Source organism: Mixophyes fleayi, chromosome 9 (assembly GCF_038048845.1).
Source record: "Mixophyes fleayi isolate aMixFle1 chromosome 9, aMixFle1.hap1, whole genome shotgun sequence".
Taxonomy (NCBI): Eukaryota; Metazoa; Chordata; class Amphibia; order Anura; family Limnodynastidae; genus Mixophyes; species Mixophyes fleayi.
In genome coordinates, this window is record NC_134410.1 from 75,027,365 (window position 1) to 75,053,550 (window position 26,186).

The 26,186-nt window shown below is 41.7% G+C and overlaps 1 protein-coding gene across 2 annotated transcripts in view; it reads right to left on the reverse strand.

Moving 5' to 3' along the window:
* LOC142101633 (G-protein coupled receptor 83-like) overlaps positions 1-26,186 on the reverse strand; it is a 105,107-nt gene that overhangs the window by 61,204 nt on the left and 17,717 nt on the right. For both annotated transcript variants that reach the window (XM_075186041.1, XM_075186040.1), the window contains exon 2: positions 9,936-10,061. In XM_075186041.1, coding sequence (XP_075042142.1) covers positions 9,936-10,061 — 126 coding nt within the window. The remainder of the gene's footprint in view (positions 1-9,935; positions 10,062-26,186) is intronic.

Here is a 26,186-nt window from a genome sequence, read left to right on the forward strand (position 1 = left end):
GTACTCCACTTAGGACTTTTGACCAATTAGAAAATGTTCCATTTATCACAACTCTCTGTTCCCTATTTTCTAACCAGTTTTCGATCCAAGTACAAATGTTGATTCCTAGACCCAGTTCCCTAATTTTGTAAACCAACCTCTTGTGTGGCACTGTATCAAAGGCCTTTGCAAAATCTAAGTAGACCACATCTACTGTGCTACCCTGGTCTAAGTTTCCACTAACTTCCTCATAGAAACTAATTAGATTAGTTTGACATGACCTATCCCTCACAAATCCATGTTGATTTCCACTAATAATTTTATGGCGTAGCAAGTAATCCTGAATACTATCCCTTAAAATACCTTCCAGTAGTTTCCCCACTATTGATGTCAGGCTTACAGGTCTATAATTCCCTGGTTGTGATCTCGTCCCCTTTTTAAACAACAGCACCGCATCTGCTATTTGCCAATCCCTTGGTACTGAGCCTGATGAGATTGAATCTCTGAAAATTAAGAATAGCGGTCTAGCTATTTCTGAATTTAACTCCATAAGGACCCTTGGGTGTATGCCATCTGGACCTGGAGCTTTATTTATCTTAATATTTTTCAGTCGCCTTTGGACTTCTTTCTCTGACAACCAAGTATTAATTAATGGCATGGTTTCATTTCCATTTTTATGTATTACTTCTACCATTTGTTCCTCTCTAGTAAATATTGAAGAAAAGAAAGTGTTTAATACCTCTGCTTTTTCCTTAGTATCATTTATCAATTCACCTATCTCACTTCTTAGGGGTCCTATATTATCTGTTTTAATCCCTTTGCCATTTATATACTTAGAAAACTTGGCTCTGCTTGGCTAGGGGGAAGTGCTCGGTTTTCCTGGTTCAAGATGGCACAATATTGGCCTATATGCATCACCATACAGCGGAAATTTGGTTGTACATCCTGGTGGAAGCCTCTCACTGACTTGTTTTGGTTGTCTTTAAGCGAAGCTGGGCTTCATGAGTCTGGATGGTGCTGTTGAAATTTAATAATTGGATAAAGATGGTAATCATTAATTTCTGTACATTTAAATAAGTTTAAATGTATTCCTGTCATTTAATATAAAATATAATGTGGGGAAAAAAGCTAATGTTTTCAACATGTTAATTGCACCGAGTTTAGTGTCATTCTGTTTGCATTCGCATAGGAATGTTTTCTGTACTATTTATTAAGCGTTCACTCATTGCTACTGTGATATAGCTAATATCACTTTTCATACACAAAATAGCAAGTTCAGAGATGTCATAAAAGAACCAGTTTATACAGGTTTAGAGGCAGGAGCCTGGAGATTGACACTTGGCCATCTCAAAGAACAATGAACAGAGAAATCAACCAATTGGGTGTGAGTTCTTGGGAGGTTATGACCCATCGACCTATAAATGTGGACCTTAATACTGTAACTTTGTGATGTCACTGCTTTTTATAACTATACAGTGTATAACTTGTTCACCTCTGGCTTTGGAAACCTTGTGTTGTTGCCAACTGCGAAAGCAAATGCATGCAATGCTTAATCTATACTGTAATCTATTTTGCGAATAATAATTTTGTGCTTTGGAACCACAGTCATTGCATTGGAGAATCTTTATTGCATATGATACATACAGACATAACAGTTTGTGGGCTTGTGAGCAGACTCCACACTACTGTAGGATTCGGAGATCTACGGATTTCAGTTTCCCAACAAAGGGTGGAAGACGCGTACGCAATGCAGATGGGACGGTTAATGGCATTGTCTGGCTAAGAGATTAAAATCATTAGAATATATTCCAGATTCCTATCTGGAAAAAGTTTCCAGACGCGAAGAGAATCCTCAATGGAAAGAATCAATTCCAGTGGGAAGAGTGAGAGGACGTTACTTTAGAAATGTCTAGCTCCTCGGATGCGCAATCATGTACGACCTATATTGGTTATAATTCATTATTTTCTTAATCTACTCTAGAGTTCTGAAGAACCACAGACCATCGGAGTCAGGCAGAAATGACAGGGGCAACATTAAAACAGGATAAGTATACGGTAGAACCTGAAGGGTCTGCAAAATACATTAGGAAATATGGTCTGAGTTGTGTGTTGTGAGCAGTGGACAGAAATAACAGCTGAACGTGTGCAAATTTTTCCTATCGTTGGTAGTTTTGATCCTGGTATATTAAATACAGTTAAAGATCAGATTTGTATGGTAAGTTCAAGAAAATTGTGAATTAAACATATCACATATCTAATTTTGGCAGTGTGAGGCAAAGTTTGGCTCAAAAAATCAGCGTATACACAGGCCGATAAAGAAAAATTGTTCAAAACCAGAATATGCAGCAGCACCACCCCCACCTTATGTGGATAGTAACAAAAGTACAGCCAGGGGAAACAGTGAATCCTGTAAATGAGATCCTGTTTTGGGAAAAAGTAAATGTATCAATTTTAGTGAAGAGGATAGTGATGATGAGGATACTGTCCCCACCTCATTTTCTGCTACAGACACCAATAAAACACTCCCACATACTTGTAAGCACTGTAGTACAGTCAAGTACAGAGACAATAGTTCCAGCTATTATATATATTATATAGTTACACCAAGTGCAGACAATAGATATAAGCAAATATTTTATCCCCATGCAGATAACAGGTGACAGAGTAATTGGCAAAAAATTTACAATAGGATAGAGAAATTGGCATCAGGGACGTACTCATTGAATGGCAATGAGTATGCATGCTACTCTCTGAAATCTGGGCCACACCTGTAATCTATAGATGGTTAGATTACATAATAATAAGAACAAAGAGCCCAAAATCAAAATTAATATATCTGGTACTAATCTATTTTTTTTTTATTTTTTTTTTTAGACACAGGGTAGGGGGGGTGGGGGGTTGGGGGGGCAGATCTGTGTTAACTTCTCCTCTGAATTTTTTAATCACCAGAAAAAACATTCTACCTGTGGAAATAACATGAGAAGTGCATTATTAACCATGACATACTAATCATTCTTTTATTCTAGATGCAGTGGCTCATACTAACTTACTTGGCTGATATTTATTATGCAAAATGGGGTGTGTAATATACTGTGCTTTTAGATATTCCAGGAAGCCATGCACAGGAAATACAGGATATACTGGACACCCCAAAAGGGCTAATATTGCACTCCTCTGTTATAGACAAAAATCCATCACAGGTAGAAGAAATATTGTCACTTGTACAGTGTTCCTTATAGACAAAAGATAGACAGGACACTGGCATGTTGACTAATGTAGCTCCTGCTATGATTAAAAGAATGGGAGGAGTGGCTACAGACTAGTACTAGATTTAAGGGGGATTAATAAAGTAGTTGGGAGCCAATTCCTTGTAGTGCCCTATCCAGCTGTCATTCTGAAGCAACTTTTATTTCTGCAAACCGTTTTACTATTATTGATCCTTGCTCTATTTTCTTCTCTGTCCGTCTCCATCCTGACTGTCGGTACCTCTTTGCTTTCTCTTACAAAGAGATACAGTATACATGTATCAGATTGCCCTCAAGGGTTTATCGATAAACCCAGTATCTTGTCACAAGCCTTGCATGACTATCAACCAAGCAAAGGTCTGGTCTATCTTAGTATGCAGTATTGCTGTGTTCTGATTCGTTTATGTCATCAGTGTCTGATACTAAACACTTGTTTCATCTCTCACAAACAGGGCATAAGGTTGCAAAGGATAAATTACAGTCATGCCAGGCAAAGTACAAGTACTTTGGATGCTGTCATACTCGGGGGATTTGTCAACGGACAGGATTAAGGCTATACAAGACATGACACTGCCGCAAAACCATCAACAGATTTGTAGTTTCTTAGGAATGTGTGAGTATTGAAAAACATTGGATACCAGGTTTTCCTATATTGACTTTGTCATTGCCGGGGTTCACTATAAGTGTATAAATTGTTCATCTCTGGCTTGTGTTGGTGCCAACTGTGCAAACATATGAATGTGATCATTTGCCCTGTAATCTATTTTGCAAATTAAACCTTTGTGCTTTAGGACCACTGCGATCACAGTGGAGATTCTTTATTGTATATGATACACAGAGATGTAACACTGCAATGGTGTGATGATTTGGCGCGCATTGCTTTCAGATTGAGGGAGTCACGTCTGCAGCTGTAGATGGCACTTCAATACAATGGATACAGCAAATGGGCAGGAGGTAGTCACATGCTTTTGAGAAGTATGTACAGCCCCTTTCTGCTGTCCTGAATTTCTGTTCTACCTTTCTGCCTTCGGGTGACAGAGGGTGTTGCGTGCTTGTTGCTTTTGGAAGTAAGGGCGCAAAGGTCTTTTACCTAATTTTTCCTCTACAGGTGGACCTCAGTGACTGTTAGCCCCACAAGGTTTTTTTATGATTTAACCTTCACTTGTGTCTCCTGTTCATGTTTTTCTTTTTTCTTGCTTTTTTCCCCTCCCCTTTTTCCTTATCCCTGCAGTAGTTCCTTGCTGTTCACTTTGAGCTATGTATTCTAAGCTCTCTGCTCTGTGCCACTATGGTCTGGATCTATGTTTGGGCTGCTCTATAATGATAAGCCTTAATTGCTTCCTGTTCAGTGGCGGATCCACCCCTAGCAGGGGCTTGCTGCCGGCGGCTGCACACTGTGCAGGTCCGTTCGGCAGTGATAATGTGCTGCCCGGCTGCTGTGATTGTGTTTTAAACACAATCAGAGCAGTGGAACAGCACATTATCACTGCCGAACGGACCTGCACATACTGTGCAGCCGTCGGCAACCTTAGAAGTTAGAAAGGGGGTGGGGCCTAAATCGCCCCCCTATATCGCCCGGGGTAGAAAAAATTTCTAGATCCCTGTCTCTGTTTGGGTCTGACATGGAGTGGATACATTCCTCATGGCCTGACTTGGTCCGCTGCTGACCTGATATAGCTCCCACGGGGATATGTAGGTCTTTTTCTGATGGGTGGGGGATTTAAAGGTACGTTGGACAGATAATCCAGTGGTGGTCAGGTTTGGGTGTCCCTATTGACGGCTGCAGATTAAGCATACTTAATTCCAATAGTGCTTGTCTTTATAGGTTAGATGGAGTTTAGCAAGTTTTAGTTTAGTTATGGTGGAGGGCCTTGGTTTTAGAGTGAACAAGGCAGGGTCGGAAAAAATTGAGCAGTAGGCGGACTATGCTTGGTTTTATTTATGTAATGACTGAATATTTCCCTTTTAAGGCTTTGGTTTCAGTATAGGCACCGCCCTAGGGTGCAGGTTTGTTGGTTGTGTTCTGTCAGCCCAGAAGAGACGCAGGTTAATGGATGCTTGGGATAAGTGATCCCAACATTAAGGATAAGGGTACACCTGGGTGAAATTGTTAATCATTTATTGATATTGAGAAGGTAAGTGACAGAAGGTTGTGATATTATGAGCATTTTAAAAAAAAAAGCCCTCCTGATTTGTGTGGGAGACTCCCTTATCTCCAATCTCCTGACCAGCAACTTAATCTCAGGATGAAGCTGATGCTTGGGAAACACCTGTAAAGCCTGAAAACAGGGGTTTAGCCAGCCAGCCCCCCCCCCCCTCCTATTTGATTAAAACGGTGCCTAATATTGCTGGTTTTTAGTGTGTTAACCACGTATGCATGTATTATATTACAACGTTATCCTTACGATTAGTCAGGTTATGCAGTAATTACATTGCGATATTGGCATTTTGTATGAAAGAAATTACAGCCAGATTATGTAATGTTAATTAGCCTTTGTTTTAGGTATTAAAGTGAGACACTGGATGCAAGGGCAGGGCTGACTAGGTGTTATATTTACTAATCTGCGGGTTTGAAAAAGTAGAGATGTTGCCTATAGCATCCAAACAGATTCTAGCTGTCATTTTGTAGAATGCACTAAATAAATGATAGCTAAAATCTGGTTGCTATAGGACACATTTCCAATTTTTCATTGAACTTTCTGTGGACTTTGCATTCATTCAGAGTTATGTGTGCATTGCTGTACTGAACCTTCACTTTCACACTCCCAAAACACCTCTCAAGGTGCAGGAGGGTGCAAGTGGAAATTACTTGCAACTCTTAATTTGGCCAGATTTTTTAGTGCATACACAGTGCAGCAAAGCACAGTTTACATACAGCAAATGTACTTATGTTCAACTCTAAGTCAGAAAATTGAAGTTCATTTTTTTGACCATCATCTCTTCCATATTTTGAAGAAGTAGCCTCCTACGCCGATGACTGACAAGGTTCCCGGCTGTGCTGAAAACTCATTCCAAGTACACACTGGAGGGTGGGCAGCTAAGGTACTGCAAAGTGAGTTGGTACATGGGTCTCCAAATTCCCTTTATTTCCTCCAAGTATGTAAAGGAACTGTCTGATGTGTCTATTTCTATGCTATCATTAAAATAATCCTCCACCATCCTTTGGATGTTGATAGTAGGATCAGGTGGGGTTACGGGTGAGGTGTCACAGTCTTTGATCAATTCTTTTAGACCAGACCAGGTGTCAAAATGTTGTGCCGAGTCATTTTTTCCTAGCAGCAGTTGAGTGGGAAACTGAAGGAGGAGACGCCATCCTGACACGTAATACTTGAGCTTTCATCTTGCTCATCAGAAGCTCCTTGCATCTATTGAGATCTGGGTCAGCTGGAAACAAAGAGAAGACATACTTCTTAAACCTAGCATCCAGCACAGTCGCCAGTACTTGATCTAGAAGTTCGACATACTTAGCGTAATTGCCTTGTTTCAGCTCCTCCTTCAGTTTCTCAAGCTGCTTTTCGAAATGTCTAATTAAGGGAATCACTTATCTCAAGCTAGCAATGTCGAAACTCACTTCACAGGTGACTAATTTGAATAGTTTCAGCACCTTGAACAACACGGAAAGTATTCTCCACTGCGCTTGAGTAAAATACATTCCACCTCATTTCCCAATGTCATGACTTGTGGAGAAAGCATGGATGGCTTTTCACTATTCCTCAATACTCATAAAAGCATTTACAGGGTGGAATTCAACCTTGTTACCACCTCTTGTTTCAGTTGATGGCAGGGCAAATTAAATTGTTCCTGTAGCTGCTACAATCTCCAAAATGCTGTTGCAGAATTCCAGAAATGTCCAGATATATTACGGGCCACAGATAGTATCTCTTGCATGTCCCTGTCATTTTTCAATAAGCTCTGCACCACCAAGTTTATTGTGTGAGCAACACAGGGAATGTGACGGAATTCACCCAGCTCTAATGCTCTGAAAATATTTGTGGCGTTATCAGAAATGACATAACCTGAGGAGAGTCCAAGTAGAATAAGCCATGTATCAATGACATCCCTGAGTTTTTGTAACAGATTGTCAGCTGTATGCCTCTTAGTGAAGCCGGTGACACACAGAGTAGCCTGCCTGGGAAAAATCTGTCTCAGTTGGGTACATGCTTTTGCTATTCCTGCTGCTGAAGGCGAATCACCAACCCAGTGGGCTATCACAGTCATATGATCTTTAGTTTGCCCAGTTCCGCTTGTCCACATATCTGTGGTTAAGTGTACAGTGGGTAGAATGGCATTTTGTAGCCCAATGATTACATTTTTATGAACCTTCTTGTACAGGTGAGGAATAGTTTTTTAAGTAAAATGGGGTAGTGATGGAATTTGGTAACGGGGACACAAGAGCTCAATTAACTCTCTAAAACCAGCTGCATTAATAGTGGATATTGGACGCTGATCTAATACTAACATAGTTGCCATGGCGTCTGTGATCCGCTTTGTGACTGGGTGACAGCTTTCATACTTACTTCTTCTTGCAAAGGATTGTTTAACAGTCAATTGTTGTAATTTACTAGTAGTCTTCTTCTTGGTCTGCTTCTGGGATGAAGATCCACCCCCAGCAGCAGCAGCAGTGGGACTAACGCTCAAGAATTTCTCTGAGGAATCCTGGATAGTGGAGGAGTCATCTAGCCTTAGCAACTTGGATGCAGGACTAACTCCAATAGCTACTGAGGATATTGATGAGATAGGTGCCAGAATCTAGCTGAGAGAAGGGACCTAACTGATGCTGGACTGCTTGTTGTCATTTATTTAGCATAAGTTTCAGATATTCCCAACCGCTTGCAATGAACTAGCTTCAAATGGCGTAACGTGAATTAGGTTCCTAGATGGTTAAGGTCCCTACCTTTGCTGACTGTGACTTTGCAAATGCTACAAATGGCTAAACAACTGTTGGCAGGATTTGGGTAAAAATAATTCTGAACATAAGAGGCGATTTTTTTGGTCATATGCCCAGGCATGACAATGGCCTTCTTCTTATCACGTGCAAGAACTGCTTGCACTGGTGCAGGGGTTACACAAAAAACATCATCCTCAAGAACATCCTCAGTAGCGCGGTCATCAGCTAAACAATTATCCCCCTCATCCTGTTGCAATTCCAAAGTGGCATCCTCAATTTGTGTATCACCGGCTACACTTGGGCTTTTCATCCACACATTTGAAGAAATGCTGAAAGGAAGCTTCTTTATGAGTACAGTATCAGAAAGGTCAGGCTTATACTAAGCACTCGTGGATAGACTCTCCTCAGGGATTTGTCATTTCTGAATCTGAACTTACAGTTTCTTCTAATGCCTTAATGTTTTCTTTCAGCTCTGCTTTTACACGTAAAAGTGTTTGGGCACCACTTTTTGAGTCTGAATGACAAGGTCTTACATCATCATGACTGACCTTACAAGAACATGCCTCACTGTCAGTTGTAGAACTAGCACTCATAGAGAAAGGCAAAGGCCTCATTCTTTCCTTGCCACAGCATATGTAGAATAGTATGTTGGCAATTTAAATTTTTTCTGCAATTAACTTTGCCTTGATTACAGGTGTTTTTTTCTTAACCAAGGTAAAAGGTGCTTTTTTACATTTTTGTTTCCCTGACTTAAAAATACTATGCACTTTAAAATAGGCTTAAGCAGATGACATAGAGGGATTACTAGCATTTTAACTGGTGCCAGTAGCTGCTTGGTGCTCCTGGTCTTCTCTGGACTTATGTGAATCCATTTTGATGACACAGTTAAATGTCACGATAGACTTTTATTAACACTTCCAGCCATATTATTTGAATTTCTATTTCAGCACTGAACATTACCACCTCTCCTATTTCTGGATGAGCAATGGCACAGTTAAATGTGACTGGAGACTTTTAATAACCATGCCAGACCTATTATTTGAATTTCTGTTTTAGCACTAAACACTGCCACTTCTTCAATTTCTGTGTGAACTATATCTCTGTAGAATGTTACTGGAGCCTTTGAAGAACACTGCCATCGCTATAATTTGTCTTTCGGCACTGAACACTGACAACTCTTTTGTTTCTGTGTGTAATATATCTCTGTAGAATCTCACTGGAGACTTTGAAGAACACTGCCACCCCTCCTCTTTCTGTTTAAGCTATGATGCTGCCCAACTTCACTGGAGACTGCCAACAGCCCTGCTACCCCTTCTGTGTCTTTCTGTGAAATGGCGCAGGATCTCCATTGAGGGTGGTACTTATAGGATCCAAAACTAACAAGATCCGAAGATGCAACAATGATGTTTTACCTCGTTTTCAATTCCAAGGGCATGCAAAAGTACAGAGCCGGCTTCGCTCGGTATTCGGAATGGCTAACTTTGAGTGGGCTCAGTTTTCTGAAACCCGAGCCTAAGCATCTCTAATATATATAAGTTAAATTGTTGCTGAAGAAACCAAAGTATATAAATAACTACTTTTATTTCAAAATACTTCTGTCGTTTTCATTAAAATTAGTGATTGCCATGTACCAACTTTTAAAAATATAGCACAGTAGATCTGCTATCTATGTCTACTAAGCCTTTACCAATGACTTGAGTTGTTATTATTTGAATGATACTGAATAGCGAACCAATTTAGAAACCAGTCTAGTTCCATTTTAAACCATTAGAAGTCATCATCACCATCACCATGAAGGAAATGTTCAATATCAAAATGCTTACCTGATGTCTGTCCAGAGCGATAGCTGTGAGGGTAAGCACGGACACGTGGACTGAGCAATACTGAACAAAGCGGCTCACGTGACACATAAGTTTGCCAAAAACCCAGGTGCTGCTCACAAAACGAACCTAAAGATTAAGAAAAGGTGTAATAAATTATGAATATAATGCAAAGTACAATACATTGCTTCTATGTAAATCGATGACAAAGGTCATAGCTATTGATTAGAAAACTTTTCTGTTGCATGTTGAATTTGGAAGGCATCTATAGTTTTCATAGCAAAAGCAATGACTAATATATTAAACATAGCTTTCTAAGACCATTAAAACAATTATCTTTATTTTAAGAACTACATGCTGTACTAAAGCAGTGTTATATTATTATCCCTACCACTTACATAGTAGGAATTAAATTTTAGATATTTGCTACCATGTAGTTTAGATCCACTTTATCTCACCTATGTGACACTGTGACTTATAGTTTAATCTGTGGCCTTATGACTTTCCAGTATTCTTATTTATATGAAAGAAAATACTGTTATAATCATTATCCAATCCACAAAATCAAACTGAAATAAATAGGCTAACAGCCTTTCACATCTACCACCTCATCCACATAAAATCCAATATACAATCAACAGAATAACAAATCAGGTGGAAGACTGTGCTAGTGTGTCTTATTAGTAGAAAATTTGCGTACAAGTGCGAATAAGGAAAAGAGGAAACTTAGGCAAAGAGTTGAGCCAGTGTACAGCTTACTCCAAATGCTGTCCGTATGCCACTGGTACCATGGATGATGTTTAATCAAAAATGGCGAGTCGCTATTTTTGATGTCATTCTCCACTGCGCTTGACTAAAATATATCTCCCCCTCCTTTCCCAATGTCATGGCCTGTGGAGTAAGCGTTGATGGCTTTTCGCTGTTCCTCCATCCTCAGAAGCATATACAGGTTGGAATTACACCTTGTTACCACATCTTGCTTCAGTTGGTGGCAGGGCAAATTAAATTGTTCTTGCAGCTGCTGCAATCTCCTACATGCTGTTGCCAAATGCCGGAAATGTCTAGATATTTTACGGGCCACAGACAGCATCTCATGTACGTCCCTGTCATTTTTTAAAAAGCTCTGCACCACCAATTTTTTTGTGTGAACAATACAGGGAATGATACACAGAGTAGCCTGCCTCTAACAAATGTGACGTACTTTGGTACATGCTGCTGCTGTTCCTGCTGGTGAAGGTGAATCATCAACCCAGTGGGCTGTCACAGTCATATAATCTTTAGTTTGCCCAGTTCTACTTGTCCACATATCTGTGGTTAAGTGTACAGTGGGTAGAATGGAATTTTGTAGCCCAATAATTAAATTTTTACGAACCTTCTGGGTAGAGATGAGGAATAGCTTTTTGACTGAAAAGGTGTTGTGATGGAATTTGGTAACGGGGACACAAGACCTCAAGTAACTGTCTAAAACCAGCTGCATTAATAGTGGATATTGGACGCAGTTCTAATACTAGCTGTCACGGGCACTAGGAGTTTTACCCAGAATTCACCAGGTGTAGCTACACTTACCAGAAGTGCGGACCTCTGGGTAGTGTGGTGAATCAGTGGAACCATACAGTAGAATAGAGGAAAGGAATGTCAATAGTAAAAATGCTGAGTCTTGGCACCGTGGAACTGTGATGGTACAGCAGTTTAGTAAATAGGATAAAATGAGGAAAGAGGCAGGTAGCATATAGCAGGCCAGTACTTGATAACTGAATAACGTTAGGCACAGACCAATCAGCAATATAGTAGAAGAGTCAGCGACTTGCAGCTACAATACAGAGGCACTTGTAGACTTTAGTCCAGCTAATAGGTACCATACAGAATAGTAGCTATATCACAAGGAAACATGAATGGTCTACAGCTGGTAAGTTTCACCACGGATATGTAGAGAAGACTTGTCCAGCGCAGGTGTGTAACAGAATAGCGTGAGTGGTCTGCAATTGGCAAGTTGTACCACTGATGTGAAGGGAAGACTTGTCCAGGCGCAGGCATGGAACGGAGTAACGTGAGTGGTCTGCAATAGGCAAGTTTTACCACTGATGTGTAGAGAACACTTGTCCAGGTGCAGGTGTGAAACGGAGTAACGTGAGTGGTCTGCAGTAGGCAAGTTTTACCACTGATGTGTAGGGAAGACTTGTCCAGGTGCAGGCGTGGAACGGAGTAATGTGAGTGGTCTGCAATAGGCAAATTGTACCACTGATGTGAAGGGAAGACTTGTCCAGGTGCAGGCATGTAACGGAGCAATGTGAGTGGTCTGCAATAGGCAAGTTGTAACACTGATGTATAGAGGAGACTTGTCCAGGAGCTGGCAGGTAACGGAGGTAGCGAGAGTAGTCTGCAGCGGGTAAGTTCTACTACCGATGTGGAGAGGAGACTTGTCCAGAAGCAGGCAGGTAACGGAGGTAGCAAGAGTAGTCTGCAGTGGGTAAGTTCTACTACCGATGTGGAGAGAAGACTTGTCCAGGAGCAGGCAGGTAACGGAGGTAGCGAGAGTAGTCTGCAGCGGGTAAGTTCTACTACCGATGTGGAGAGGAGACTTGTCCAGGAGCAGGCAGGTAACGGAGGTAGCGAGAGTAGTCTGCAGCGGGTAAGTTCAACTACCGATGTGGAGAGGAGACTTGTCCAGAGCAATTGGATAACATGAGCAGAAACAGGAAACACCTCAAAGTCTCAAGGAATGAGAACCAAGAGCAGGCAAAAGTAATAGGGCAACAAGTGCCTTAAGTACTGAGAGGTGATTAATTAACCAATGAGACTAGAGGCGAGGTATTAACAGTTCAGGGTTTCTGCACATGCGCAATCTTAGTCAAGATGGCGGACGGTTGCGGCTCAGGAGAGGCAGGAGCGAGAGAGACCCATGTCCCAACCTAGAGGCACTAACAGTCCGGTGAGTGACACTAGCATAGTCGCCAATGGCTTCTGTCATCTGCTTTGCGACTGTGTGACAGCTTTAATACTTACTTCCTCTTGCAAAGGAATTTTTAACAGTCAATTGTTGTAAACTACTAGTAGTCTTCTACTTGGTCTTCTTCTGGGATGATGATTCACCCCCAGCAACAGCAGCAACAGTGGGACTAATGCTCAAGAATTTTTCTGAGGAATCCAGGTTAATGGAGAAGTCATCTAGCCTTAGCAACTTGGATGCAGGACTAACTAAGATCGCTACTGAGGACATTGATGAGGATGGTGTTGTGGGTGTAGATTGCGTGCGCCGGGTTGTAGGTGAGAGAAGGGTCCTAGCTGATGATGGACTGCTTGTTGTTATTTTTTTAGCATCATTTTCTGATTTTCCCAACAGATTGAAAAGAACTCGAGTCAAATGGTGTAACATTGATGAGGTTCCAAGTAGGGGTGTGCACCGGCCACTTTTCGTGTTTTGGGTTCTGATTAGCTTGAGGTTTTGGGTTCTGATTGGTTTTGCCAAAACACCCCACTAAAGGTTTTTGGTTCTGATTTTTTTTTAAAAAAGCATAAAAAGTGCAAAAATCAATATTTTTTGTTTTTTTTTCACTCCTACACTATTATTAACCTCAATAACATTCATATCCACTAATTTCCAGTCTATTCTGAACACCTCACACCTCACAATATTGTTTTTAGTCCAAAAGGTAGCACCGAGGTAGCTGGATGTCTAAGCTAAGCGACACAAGTGGGTGGCACAAACACGTGGCCCATCTAGGAGTGGCACTGCAGTGGCAGACAGTATGGCAGTTTGCAAGAATTTGCTAGAGGTGCCAAATGGAATTGTCCTTGGGCCCTCCCACCCACCCTGATGTTGTTGAAATAGGACATTCGCACTTCAACAAACCAATCAGGAACAGTGAACGTAGTTTAATCTCTGGTACTAATATTTCTGGACTGCAGGAACAGTGAACGTAGTTTAATCTCTGGTACTAATATTTCTGGACTGCAGGAACAGTGAACGTAGTTTAATCTCTGGTACTAATATTTCTGGATTGTAGGAACAGTGAACGTAGTTTAATCTCTGGTACTTATATTTCTGGACTGCAGGAACAGTGAACGTAGTTTAATCTCTGGTACTAATATTTCTGGACTGCAGGAATAGTGAACGTAGTTAACTATTGCAATACTAATATTTCTGGACTGCGGGAACAGTGAACGTATTTATATATTGCAGTACTAATATTTCTGGACGGCAGGAACAGTGAACGTAGTTAAATATTGCAGTACTGATATTTCTGGACTGCAGGAACAGTAAACGTATTTATATATTGCAGTACTAATATTTCTGGACGGCAGGAACAGTGAACGTAGTTAAATATTGCAGTACTGATATTTCTGGACTGCAGGAACAGTAAACGTATTTATATATTGCAGTACTAATATTTCTGGACTGCAGGAATTTTTTTTATAAATTTTTAATAACAATGGACTTAGCAGGACAAAGCACAGGACACAGCACCACTGGACTCAGCAGGACAGAGCACTGGACAAAGCACCACTGGACTCAGCAGGACAGAGCACAGGACAAAGCACCACTGGACTCAGCAGGGCAGAGCACAGGACAAAGCACCACTGGACTCAGCAGGACAGAGTGACAGGACACAGCAGCACTAAAAAAACCAACCTCCCTCTTCCCTGATCTTAGCCCGACTAAAGATGGCGGCGGCAAGCGGGGGATTTATAGAATTCGAGTCTCGCGAGATCTGACGGCGGGATTTGGAGTCCGAGTCTAGCTTTCAGTGTTTCTCCCCGCTGGAAATACCCGAACAGTGCTGGGATTGCCGTCGGATCCGCACTGTTCGGGTGGGCTCGGATTGCGATAATCCGAGCCCGCTCATCTCTAGTTCCAAGATGGTTAAGGTCCCTACCTCGACTGACTGTGGGTTTACATACGCTACAAATGGCTAGACAACTGTTGTCAGGATTTGGGTAAAAATAATTCCACACATAAGGAGTGAATTTTTTGATCTTATGTCTAGGCATGACATTGGCTTTCTTCTTATCACGTACCAGAACTGCTTCCTTTGGTGCAGGACTTACACAAACAACATCATCATCATCAACATCCTCATTAGTGCCCTTGTCTGCTACACAAATATCCCCCTCATCCTGTTGCAATTCCAAAGAGGCATCCTCAATTGGTGTATCACCGGCTACGCTCGGGCTTTTCAGGCACACATCTGCAGAAATGCTGAAAGGGGCCTTCTTTATGGGTACACTATCAGAATGGTCAGGAGTACACATAGCACTCTTAGATAAACTCTTCAGGGATTTGTGTCATTTCTGAATCTGAACATACATTTTCCTCTAATGCCTTACTGTTTTCTTCCATCTTGGCTTTTACATGTAAAAGTATTTGCGCACCACTTTTGGAGTCCGAATGACAAGGTCTTGCTTGGTCACGACTGACCTTACATGAAGATGACTCAGTGACAGTTGGAGAACTCACGCTCAGAGAGAAAGGCGAAGGCCTCATTCTTTCTTTGCTACTGCGTGTGTAGAATGGCATGTTGGCATTTTATTTTTTTCTGCAGATAACTTTGCCTGGATTACAAATCTATTTTTCTTGACCAAGGTAAAAGGTGTTTTTTTACATTTTTGTTTCCCTGACTTAAAAACACTATGAACTTTTACATAGGCTTTACCAGATGACATAGAGGGATTACTATCATCATGACTGGTGGCAGCAGCTGCTTGGTGCTCCTGCTCTTCTCTGTACTGCTGTGAATCCATTTTGATAACACCGTACAATTTGACTGCAAATACAGAAGAAAAGCCTGCCAGCCCTAGTATTTGTATTTCAGCAATGACAATTAGCAATGGAGCAATGAAGCTCACCTCTTTGTGTGTAACCTATATAACTCCGTACAATTTGATTGCAAAGTCAGAAGAAAAGCCTGCCAGCCCTAGTATTTTTTATTTCAGCAATGACATTTAGCAATAGAGCAATGGAGCTCTCCTCTTTGTGTGTTACCTATATAACACTGTGCATTATGGGACTGCAAAATTAGAAGACCAAGCCTGCCCTATTAATTCTATTTCAGCAATGACAATTAGCAATGGAGTAATGGAGCTCTCCTGAATATGACTGTAGACTTTGAAGAACACTGCTACCCCCTCCTCTTTCTATTCTACGTATGTTGCTGCCCAACTGCTCTACAGACTGTGCTACCCCTTCTGCGTTCCTCTGTGAAATGGCGCTGGATCGCCGTGGAGAGCGGTACTTATAGGATACAAAACTTGCGAGATCCGAAGACATAATGATGATGTTTTGCCTCATTTTCAATTCCGAAAATGCGCAAAAGTACTGAGCCGGCTCAGTTCGGTACTCAGATCTGTTAAGTTCCGTTATGTTTGGTTCTCGGGGAACCAAGTCTGAGCATCTCTAATGAGAACCTCTTATCGACCTTTCAGAGAATTGCACTGCACATCAACTTAAAATATAAAGTGACATTCAGCAAATGAGATACACATATAGTTAACAAAGGTGGATACATTTTCTTCTTAATGGGTTAACTTGGTGCCATGCCTATTAGTACAGAAATCTTCATATTAGTATAAGTATTTAATTAATCCGACCTAGCAATACAGTGAAGTACTTACAATAAACACTCCCACATTTTTAAATGATTGTCACTGAGTAAAAGCAAAAACACACTTGAATAAAACTACAAAACAGAGGTATTGTGCTAAAAAATGATTAGAAATGCTCTTTATAATTATCTTCTATTGTAAATAAATCACCTATAGCTAATTGTCCTACTAGTACTAGCACATAATCACATTGCAGTTCTCACATACTGATTAATGTACCAGGTTTTGATTCCGCTGCTTGAAACAGAATTAGCCTTCATAGTCACAGTGGTGCCATGATGTGGTCAGAGGTGGTTACAGTAAAATCAAGGGCTCTGAAGTGTTCTTGAAAGAATAGATTAAACTTCCCAAGTTCACATAGGTCAATAACGGAAAGAGTGGGCTGGAACTAACACTGATTGTGACATAATTGTAAGGGAAAGTAAACAAAATGAACCATAGAAAATGTAAGTGATTTTTTAGTGTCAGTGTATAAAGCGAGTGTATAGCCATGGCTGGCTTGGAATTTTGTTTTTAATGCAAAGAGCGATGATGACTGAGAATTTACAGTTTGCAACTCAAAATAATCATCAGGTGCAGCTTCAGTCCTATAGTGATCATCATTCTCATCACCAACAGTAAGGATGATAAATGTAGGGATGAGCGCACTCGGATTTATGAAATCCGAGCCCACCCGAACGTTGCGGATCCGAGTCGGATCCGAGACAGATCCGGGTATTGGCGCCAAATTCAAATGTGAAACTGAGGCTCTGACTCATAATCCCGTTGTCGGATCTCGCGATACTCGGATCCTATAAATTCCCCGCTAGTCGCCGCCATCTTCACTCGGGCATTGATCAGGGTAGAGGGAGGGTGTGTTAGGTGGTCCTCTGTGCTGTTTAGTTCTGTGCTGTTTAGTTCTGTGCTGTTTAGTTCTGTGCTGTTTAGTTCTGTGCTGTTTAGTTCTGTGCTGTGCTGTGCTGTGCTGTGCTGTGTTCTGCAGTATCAGTCCAGTGGTGCTGTGTGCTGTGCTCTGTCCTTCTGAGGTCAGTGGTGCTGCTGGGTCCTGTGCTGTGTCCTGTTCAGTCCAGTGGTGCTGTGTCCTGTGCTCTGTGCTTCTAAGGGCATAGTTATTTCCCCAATATTCCCCTGTGTTTAAAAAAATAAAAAAAAGTTTTTTTAAAAAATACCAAAAACTACTTTAATTTTTTTTAATTACCACAAAATTTGCACAACCAATCCTGCAGTATAAGCCCATTGGTACTGCAATATTACCAAGTTCACACATTCAGCAGTAAAAGTCCAGTGGTACTGCAATATTACAAAGTTTACACATTCTGCAGTATCAGTCCAGTGGTGCTGTGTCCTGTGCTCTGTCCTGCTGAGTTCCGTAGTGCTGCTGGGTCCTGTGCCGTGTCCTGTTCAGTCCAGTGGTGCTGTGTCCTGTGCTCTGTGCTTCTAAGGGCATAGTTATTTCCCCATTATTCCCAAGTTTTTAAAAAATAAAAAAAAAGTAAAAAAAAATAAAAAATTAAAAAAAAAAAAAATATATATAATAATTATAACCAAATTTGCAAAACCAATCCAGCAGTATAAGTCCATTGGTACTGCAATATTACAAAGTTCACACATTCTGCAGTATCAGTCCAGTGGTGCTGTGTCCTGTGCTCTGTCCTGCTGAGGTCCGTAGTGCTGCTGGGTCCTGTGCCGTGTCCTGTTCAGTCCAGTGGTGCTGTGTCCTGTGCTCTGTGCTTCTAAGGGCATAGTTATTTCCCCATTATTCCCAAGTTTTTAAAAAATAAAAAACAGTAAAAAAAAATAAAAAAGTAAAAAAAAAATAAATAAATATAATAATTATAACCAAATTTGCAAAACCAATCCAGCAGTATAAGTCCATTGGTACTGCAATATTACAAAGTTCACACATTCTGCAGTATCAGTCCAGTGGTGCTGTGTCCTGTGCTCTGTCCTGCTGAGTTCCGTAGTGCTGCTGGGTCCTGTGCCGTGTCCTGTTCAGTCCAGTGGTGCTGTGTCCTGTGCTCTGTGCTTCTAAGGGCATAGTTATTTCCCCACTATTCCCAAGTTTTTTAAAAATAAAAAAAAAGTAAAAAAAAATAAAAATTTAAAAAAAAAAAAAATATATAATAATTATAACCAAATTTGCAAAACCAATCCAGCAGTATAAGTCCATTGGTACTGCAATATTACCAAGTTCACACATTCTGCAGTATCTTGTGCTACATATAATGGAGACCAAAAATTTGGAGGATAAAGTAGGGAAAGATCAAGACCCACTTCCTCCTAATGCTGAAGCTGCTGCCACTAGTCATGACATAGACGATGAAATGCCATCAACGTCGTCTTCCAAGCCCGATGCCCAATCTCGTAGTACCGGGCATGTAAAATCCAAAAAGCCCAAGTTAAGAAAAAGTAGCAAAAAGAGAAACTTTAAATCATCTGAGGAGAAACGTAAAGTTGCCAATATGCCATTTACGACACGGAGTGGCAAGGAACGGCTTAGGCCCTGGCCCGTGTTCATGACTAGTGGTTCAGCTTCACCCACGGATCTTAGCCCTCCTCCTCCTCCCCCCCCTACAAAAAATTGAAGAGAGTTATGCTGTCAGCAACAAAACAGCAAACAACTCTGCCTTCTAAAGAGAAATTATCACAAATCCACAAGGCGAGTCCAAGGATGTTGGTGGTTGTCAAGCCTGACCTTCCCATCACTGTACGGGAAGAGGTGGCTCGGGAGGAGGCTATTGATGATGTAGCTGGCGCTGTGGAGGAACTTGATGATGAGGATGGTGATGTGGTTATTGTAAATGAGGCACCAGGGGGGGAAACAGCTGATGTCCATGGGATGAAAAAGCCCATCGTCATGCCTGGTCAGAAGACCAAAAAATGCACCTCTTCGGTCTGGAGTTATTTTTATCCAAATCCAGACAACCAATGTATGGCCATATGTAGCTTATGTAAAGCTCAAATAAGCAGGGGTAAGGATCTTGCCCACCTAGGAACATCCTCCCTTATACGTCACCTGAATAACCTTCATAGTTCAGTGGTTAGTTCAGGAACTGGGGCTAGGACCCTCATCGGTACAGGGACACCTAAATCCCGTGGTCCAGTTGGATACACACCAGCAACACCCTCCTCGTCAACTTCCTCCACAATCTCCATCAGATTCAGTCCTGCAGCCCAAGTCAGCAGCCAGACTGAGTCCTCCTCAATACGGGATTCATCCGAGGAATCCTGCAGCGGTACGCCTACTACTGCCACTGCTGCTGTTGCTGCTGTTAGTCGGTCATCTTCCCAGAGGGGAAGTCGTAAGACCGCTAAGTCTTTCACAAAACAATTGACCGTCCAACAGTCGTTTGCCATGACCACAAAATACGATAGTAGTCACCCTATTGCAAAGCGTATAACTGCGGCTGTAACTGCAATGTTGGTGTTAGACGTGCGCCCGGTGTCCGCCATCAGTGGAGTGGGATTTAGAGGGTTGATGGAGGTATTGTGTCCCCGGTACCAAATCCCCTCGAGATTCCACTTCACTAGGCAGGCGATACCAAAAATGTACAGAGAAGTACGATCAAGTGTCCTCAGTGCTCTAAAAAATGCGGTTGTACCCACTGTCCACTTAACCACGGACATGTGGACAAGTGGTTCTGGGCAAACGAAGGACTATATGACTGTGACAGCCCACTGGGTAGATGCATCCCCTTCCGCAGCAACAGCAACAGCTGCATCAGTAGCAGCAACTACAAAATGGCGGCTCGTGCAAAGGCAGGCAACATTGTGCATTACAGGCTTTAATAAGAGGCACAATGCTGACAACATATTAGAGAAAATGAGGGAAATTATCTCCCAGTGGCTTACCCCACTTAGACTCTCATGGGGATTTGTGGTGTCAGACAATGCCAGTAACATTGTGCGGGCATTAAATATGGGCAATTTCCAGCACGTCCCATGTTTTGCCCACACCATTAATTTGGTGGTGCAGCATTACCTCAAGAGTGACAGGGGTGTGCAGGAGATGCTTGCGGTGGCGCGCAAAATTGCTGGACACTTTCGGCATTCAGCCAGTGCCTACCGCAGACTAGAGGCACATCAAAAAAGCATGAACCTGCCCTGCCATCACCTCAAACAAGAGGTTGTGACGCGCTGGAACTCCACCCTCTATATGCTGCAGAGGATGGAGGAGCAGCAAAAGGCCATTCAGGCCTACACAGCCACCTACGACATAGGCAAAGGAGTGGGGATGCGCCTCAGTCAAGCGCAGTGGAGACTGATTTCCGTGTTGTGCAAGGTTCTGCAGCCATTTGAACTTGCCACACGAGAAGTCAGTTCCGACACTGCCAGCTTGAGTCAGGTCATTCCCCTGATCAGGCTGTTGCAGAAGCAGCTGGAGAAAGTGAGGGAGGAGCTGGTAAGCCATTGCGATTACACCAAGCATGTAGCTCTTGTGGATGTAGCCCTTCGTACGCTTTGCCAGGATCCGAGGGTGGTCACTCTTTTAAAGTCAGAGGAATACATTCTGGCCACAGTGCTCGATCCTCGGTTTAAAGCGTATGTTGTGTCTCTGTTTCCGGTGGACACAAGTCTACAGCGGTGCAAAGACCTGCTGGTCAGGAGATTGTCCTCTGAAGAGGACCGTGACATCCCAACAGCTCCACCCTCATTTTCTTCCACATCTATGGCTGCGAGGAAAAAGCTCAGTTTTCCCAAAAGAGGCACTGGCGGGGATGCTGATAACATCTGGTCCGGACTGAAGGACCTGCCAACCATTGCAGACATGTCTACTCTCGCTGCATTGGATGCTGTCACAATAGAAAAAATTGTGGATGATTACTTTGCTGACACCATCCAAGTAGACATGTCAGACAGTCCATATTGTTACTGGCAGGAAAAAAAGGCAGTTTGGAAGCCCCTGTACAAACTGGCTCTATTTTACCTGAGTTGTCCCCCCTCCAGTGTGTACTCGGAAAGAGTTTTTAGTGCAGCGGGGAACCTGGTCAGTGAGCGGCGAAGGAGGTTGCTTCCTCACAACGTTGAAAAAATGATGTTTATAAAAATGAATAATCAATTCCTCAATGAAGTACAGCACTGCCCTCCAGACAGTACAGAGGGACCTGTGGTTGTGGAGTCCAGCGGGGACGAATTGATAATGTGTGATGAGGAGGAAGTACACACTGTAGGGGGAGAAGAATCAGAGGTTGAGGATGAGGACGACATCTTGCCTCAGTAGAGCCTGTTTAGTCTGTACAGGGAGAGATGAATAGCTTTTTTGGTGTGGGGGCCCAAACAAACCAATCATTTCAGCCAAAGTTGTTTGGTAGGCCCTGTCGCTGAAATGATTGGTTTGTTAAAGTGTGCATGTCCTATTTCAACAACATAAGGGTGGGTGTGAGGGCCCAAGGACAATTCCATCTTGGACCTTTTTTTTTTGCATTATATGACCAATCAACAGTCGTTTGCCATGTTCAAAAAGTAAAACCAAATTTAAAAAAATACAAGATATTAAACCAAAAGTAAAATGCTGTGTCATAATTTAAAACAATAGGTATTGACGTGCTCTAAAACTACTGTATTGTTGTTTATATTTTATAAACACTACACTTGAAAGCTTGAGTCTTTCAATAAAAAAGTAACTGTCCATTGCACGAATATTTGCAACAGGGACAATTTTAGGGTTAAGAAAGTCAACTAATAACACTTCGACGCTGTCTGTCTTTATAAACACTACACTTGGAAGTTGAAGGAGGTATTGTGGCCCCGGCACCAAATTTACTACCGGGGCCACTCCACTGTGCAGTCCATATTTAGGTGTATCAGATATTAAACAACGGTGACAGTTGATGCCCAATTTTTTAATTATATTGTGGCCTCGGTACCAAATTGTGTACCGGGGCCACCACACTACGCAGTCCAGATACTTGTTTGGTGGAATTCAGACCAGTTGAGGGTTTTATTATTATTATATTGTGTGGACCACTCTATCTATACCACACTACAACTCTATATACCACTCTATTTCATACTTTAATTCTATTTCATACTTTAATTCTATTTAATACTTTAATTCTATTTCATACTTTAATTCTATTTCATACTTTAATTCTATTACTAATTACCATAAAGAGGAACAAAATAAACCAATTTTACCAAAAGTATAATATGACTTAGACTTACAAACACTACACTTGAAAGATCGTGCCTTTAAATGAAAAAGTCAGTCTTCATTGCACGACTATGTGCAACAGGGACAGTTTTTTGGGTTTACAAAGTCAAACAATAACACTTTGACCCTGTCTGTCTGGGATCTCAATGACGAATTGTCTGTACCATGTTTGGAGGAGGTATTGTGGCCCCGGTATCAAATTGGGTACCGGGGCCACCCCACTATGCAGTCCAGATACTTGTTTGGTGGAATTCTGACACGTGGAGGGTTTTTTAATTATATTGTGGCCTCGGTACCAAATTGTGTACCGGGGCCACCACACTACGCAGTCAAGATAGATAGATGCGTATCATAGATAAAGTACATTCAGTGGTGTGGGGCAAATTGAAAAATATTCAAAATGCACTGACATTATCAAAAACAAGAGGTTGTCACACGCTAAAACTCCAACATGTATATGATGGAGAGGATGGAGGAGCAGCCGTATGTGTAGTGTAATGCAGATCTGTTGAAGGTTTTTTATATATTTTATTGTGGTGCCCAGTGCCCACTCCTCTACGCAGTCCAGGTACATTTATTGGTGCGATTCATAAAAGTTCAGGGTTTTTAAGATATTGTGGTGACCCACTCCTCTACGCAGTCCAGGTACATTTATTGGTGCGATTCATAAAAGTTCAGGGTTTTTAATATATTGTGGTGACCCACTCCTCTACGCAGTCCAGGTACATTTATTGGTGCGATTCATAAAAGTTCAGGGTTTTTAATATATATTGTGGTGACCCACTCCTCTACGCAGTCCAGGTACATTTATTGGTGCGATTCATAAAAGTTCTGGGTTTTTAAGATATTGTGGTGACCCACTCCTCTACGCAGTCCAGGTACATTTATTGGTGCGAATCATAAAAGTTCAGGGTTTTTAATATATATTGTGGTGACCCACTCCTCTACGCAGTCCAGGTACATTTATTGGTGCGATTCATAAAAGTTCTGGGTTTTTAAGATATTGTGGTGACCCACTCCTCTACGCAGTCCAGGTACATTTATTGGTGCGAATCATAAAAGTTCAGGGTTTTTAATATATATTGTGGTGACCCACTCCTCTACGCAGTCCAGGTACATTTATTGGTGCGATTCATAAAAGTTCAGGGTTTTTAATATATATTGTGGTGACCCACTCCTCTACGCAGTCCAGGTACAATTATTGGTGCGATTCATAAAAGTTCAGGGTTTTTAATATATATTGTGGTGACCCACTCCTCTACGCAGTCCAGGTACATTTATTGGTGCGATTCATAAAAGTTCTGGGTTTTTAAGATATTGTGGTGACCCACTCCTCTACGCAGTCCAGGTACATTTATTGGTGCGAATCATAAAAGTTCAGGGTTTTTAATATATATTGTGGTGACCCACTCCTCTACGCAGTCCAGGTACATTTATTGGTGCGATTCATAAAAGTTCAGGGTTTTTAATATATATTGTGGTGACCCACTCCTCTACGCAGTCCAGGTACAATTATTGGTGCGAATCATAAAAGTTCAGGGTTTTTAATATATATTGTGGTGACCCACTCCTCTAGGCAGTCCAGGTACATTTATTGGTGCGATTCATAAAAGTTCTGGGTTTTTAAGATATTGTGGTGACCCACTCCTCTACGCTGTCCAGGTACATTTATTGGTGCGATTCATAAAAGTTCAGGGTTTTTAATATATTTTGTGGTGACCCACTCCTCTACGCAGTCCAGAAAGATACCTTGTTGCAACGTTTTGGACTAATAACTATATTGTGATGTGTTCAGAATACACTGTAAATTAGTGGAAATGCTTGTTATTGAATGTTATTGAGGTTAATAATAGCCTAGGAGTGAAAATAAGCCCAAAAACTTGATTTTTAAACTTTTTATGTTTTTTTGCAAAAAAATCCGAATCCAAAACCTTAAATCCGAACCGAGACCTTTCGTCAAGTGTTTTGCGAGACAAATCCGAACCTCAAAAATAACGAAAATCCGGATCCAAAACACAAAACACGAGACCTCAAAAGTCGCCGGTGCACATCCCTAGATAAATGTACAACTAATGTTAATTTTTTTTTTCAGAATTACAATAGGATTTGTTCTTGTATGTCATGAATGGGGGGAGGGGATTTAGGGGTTATCCATTGTTGATTAATTGTTTAAATATCAGCACTTCCACATTTCTGGTAGAGCTTTTCAGGTGAAAATTTCACTATCACCACTGAACACACATTATGTATACAAATAGAACATGGCAGTAAAGTGCATCAAATACATGTTTTTAATTGTAACCACTGGTCAAGCTTCTTCTTAAAATAACTAATTGGATCACAATTAAAGGTAAGTACTGTAGGGCAATTCATTTATGCTCTTCATCCCTTTTTATAAAAAAAAAGTATCATTATCATAAAAATAGATTTTCGTGATTAATGTGAATATATGCTCACTGTCCCTGGAGGTAGTATTGGTGACAGTTTACTGAATTGCATTATTATGTTCATGACCATTGATATAATGTTGTTTTTTCTGATGTATTTCCTTTTTTTCCTGTATGAATGACTGAGGAGGTTGTGTGCTTATTGACAATACACACTCACATATTGTCATGAATCGGGGTCTTAGTCCTGTTTACACCACTCAGTGCAGGGGCGCACGGAGGATTGTCCCGACCCAAAAAAAACCACAAAACCCCAACCCGCGCGAGAGCTACTGCGCATGCGCAGCAGCTCCGTTTAGGCAGCGCTGTCTTATACAGCAGCCGCGGCGCTGTCAAAGAAGCGTCCGCGGTGGTGCTGTATACACTACAGCACCGCCGCGGACGCTTCTTTGACAGCGCCGTGGCTGCTGTATAAGACAGTGCCGCTATAGTGGCCATTTAGTTAGCGCAGGGGGGGGTTCTGGAGACACTAAGAAACCCCCTATTCGTGCGCCACTGCAGTGGTACCATATCACTGTGAATCTCACTCCTGGTCGAATGCAGCATTCTATCCTGGGACAAGCATGACTTCTGTCTTCAGTACCGGAGGCTGCCATCTTGGGTGAGACATTTGCTAAACATCCTGCTGAGCCTGAACACCTGATCTCATCCACCAATTGGCTTCCTCTGCAGACTATAAGAGTCTCATCCTACACTCAGCAAATTGCCAGTGCATCACTTTCCTAGTTCCAGACTTCCACAGCTTCTGTTTGTTTGGTGCTTCGTCCTGTCTGCTGTATACAGGTCTCAACCATCAGTCCTTCGTGTAAATTTATCTTCACCCTGTTTGCTGTTCCATGGATTTCTATCATTAACCCTCTGAGTGAGTTCAGGATCATTGTGTATGTTGTTATATGGACTTTAACCATTATCCCTCTGAGGGAGTTCATTGTGTATGCTGTTATATGAACTGCAAACCATTAACCATCTGAGTGAGTCCAGCTTCATCCTGTGGCTGTTATAAACTGCGACCATTAACCCTTTTGTGAATTCAGCTTCGACCTGTTGCTGTTA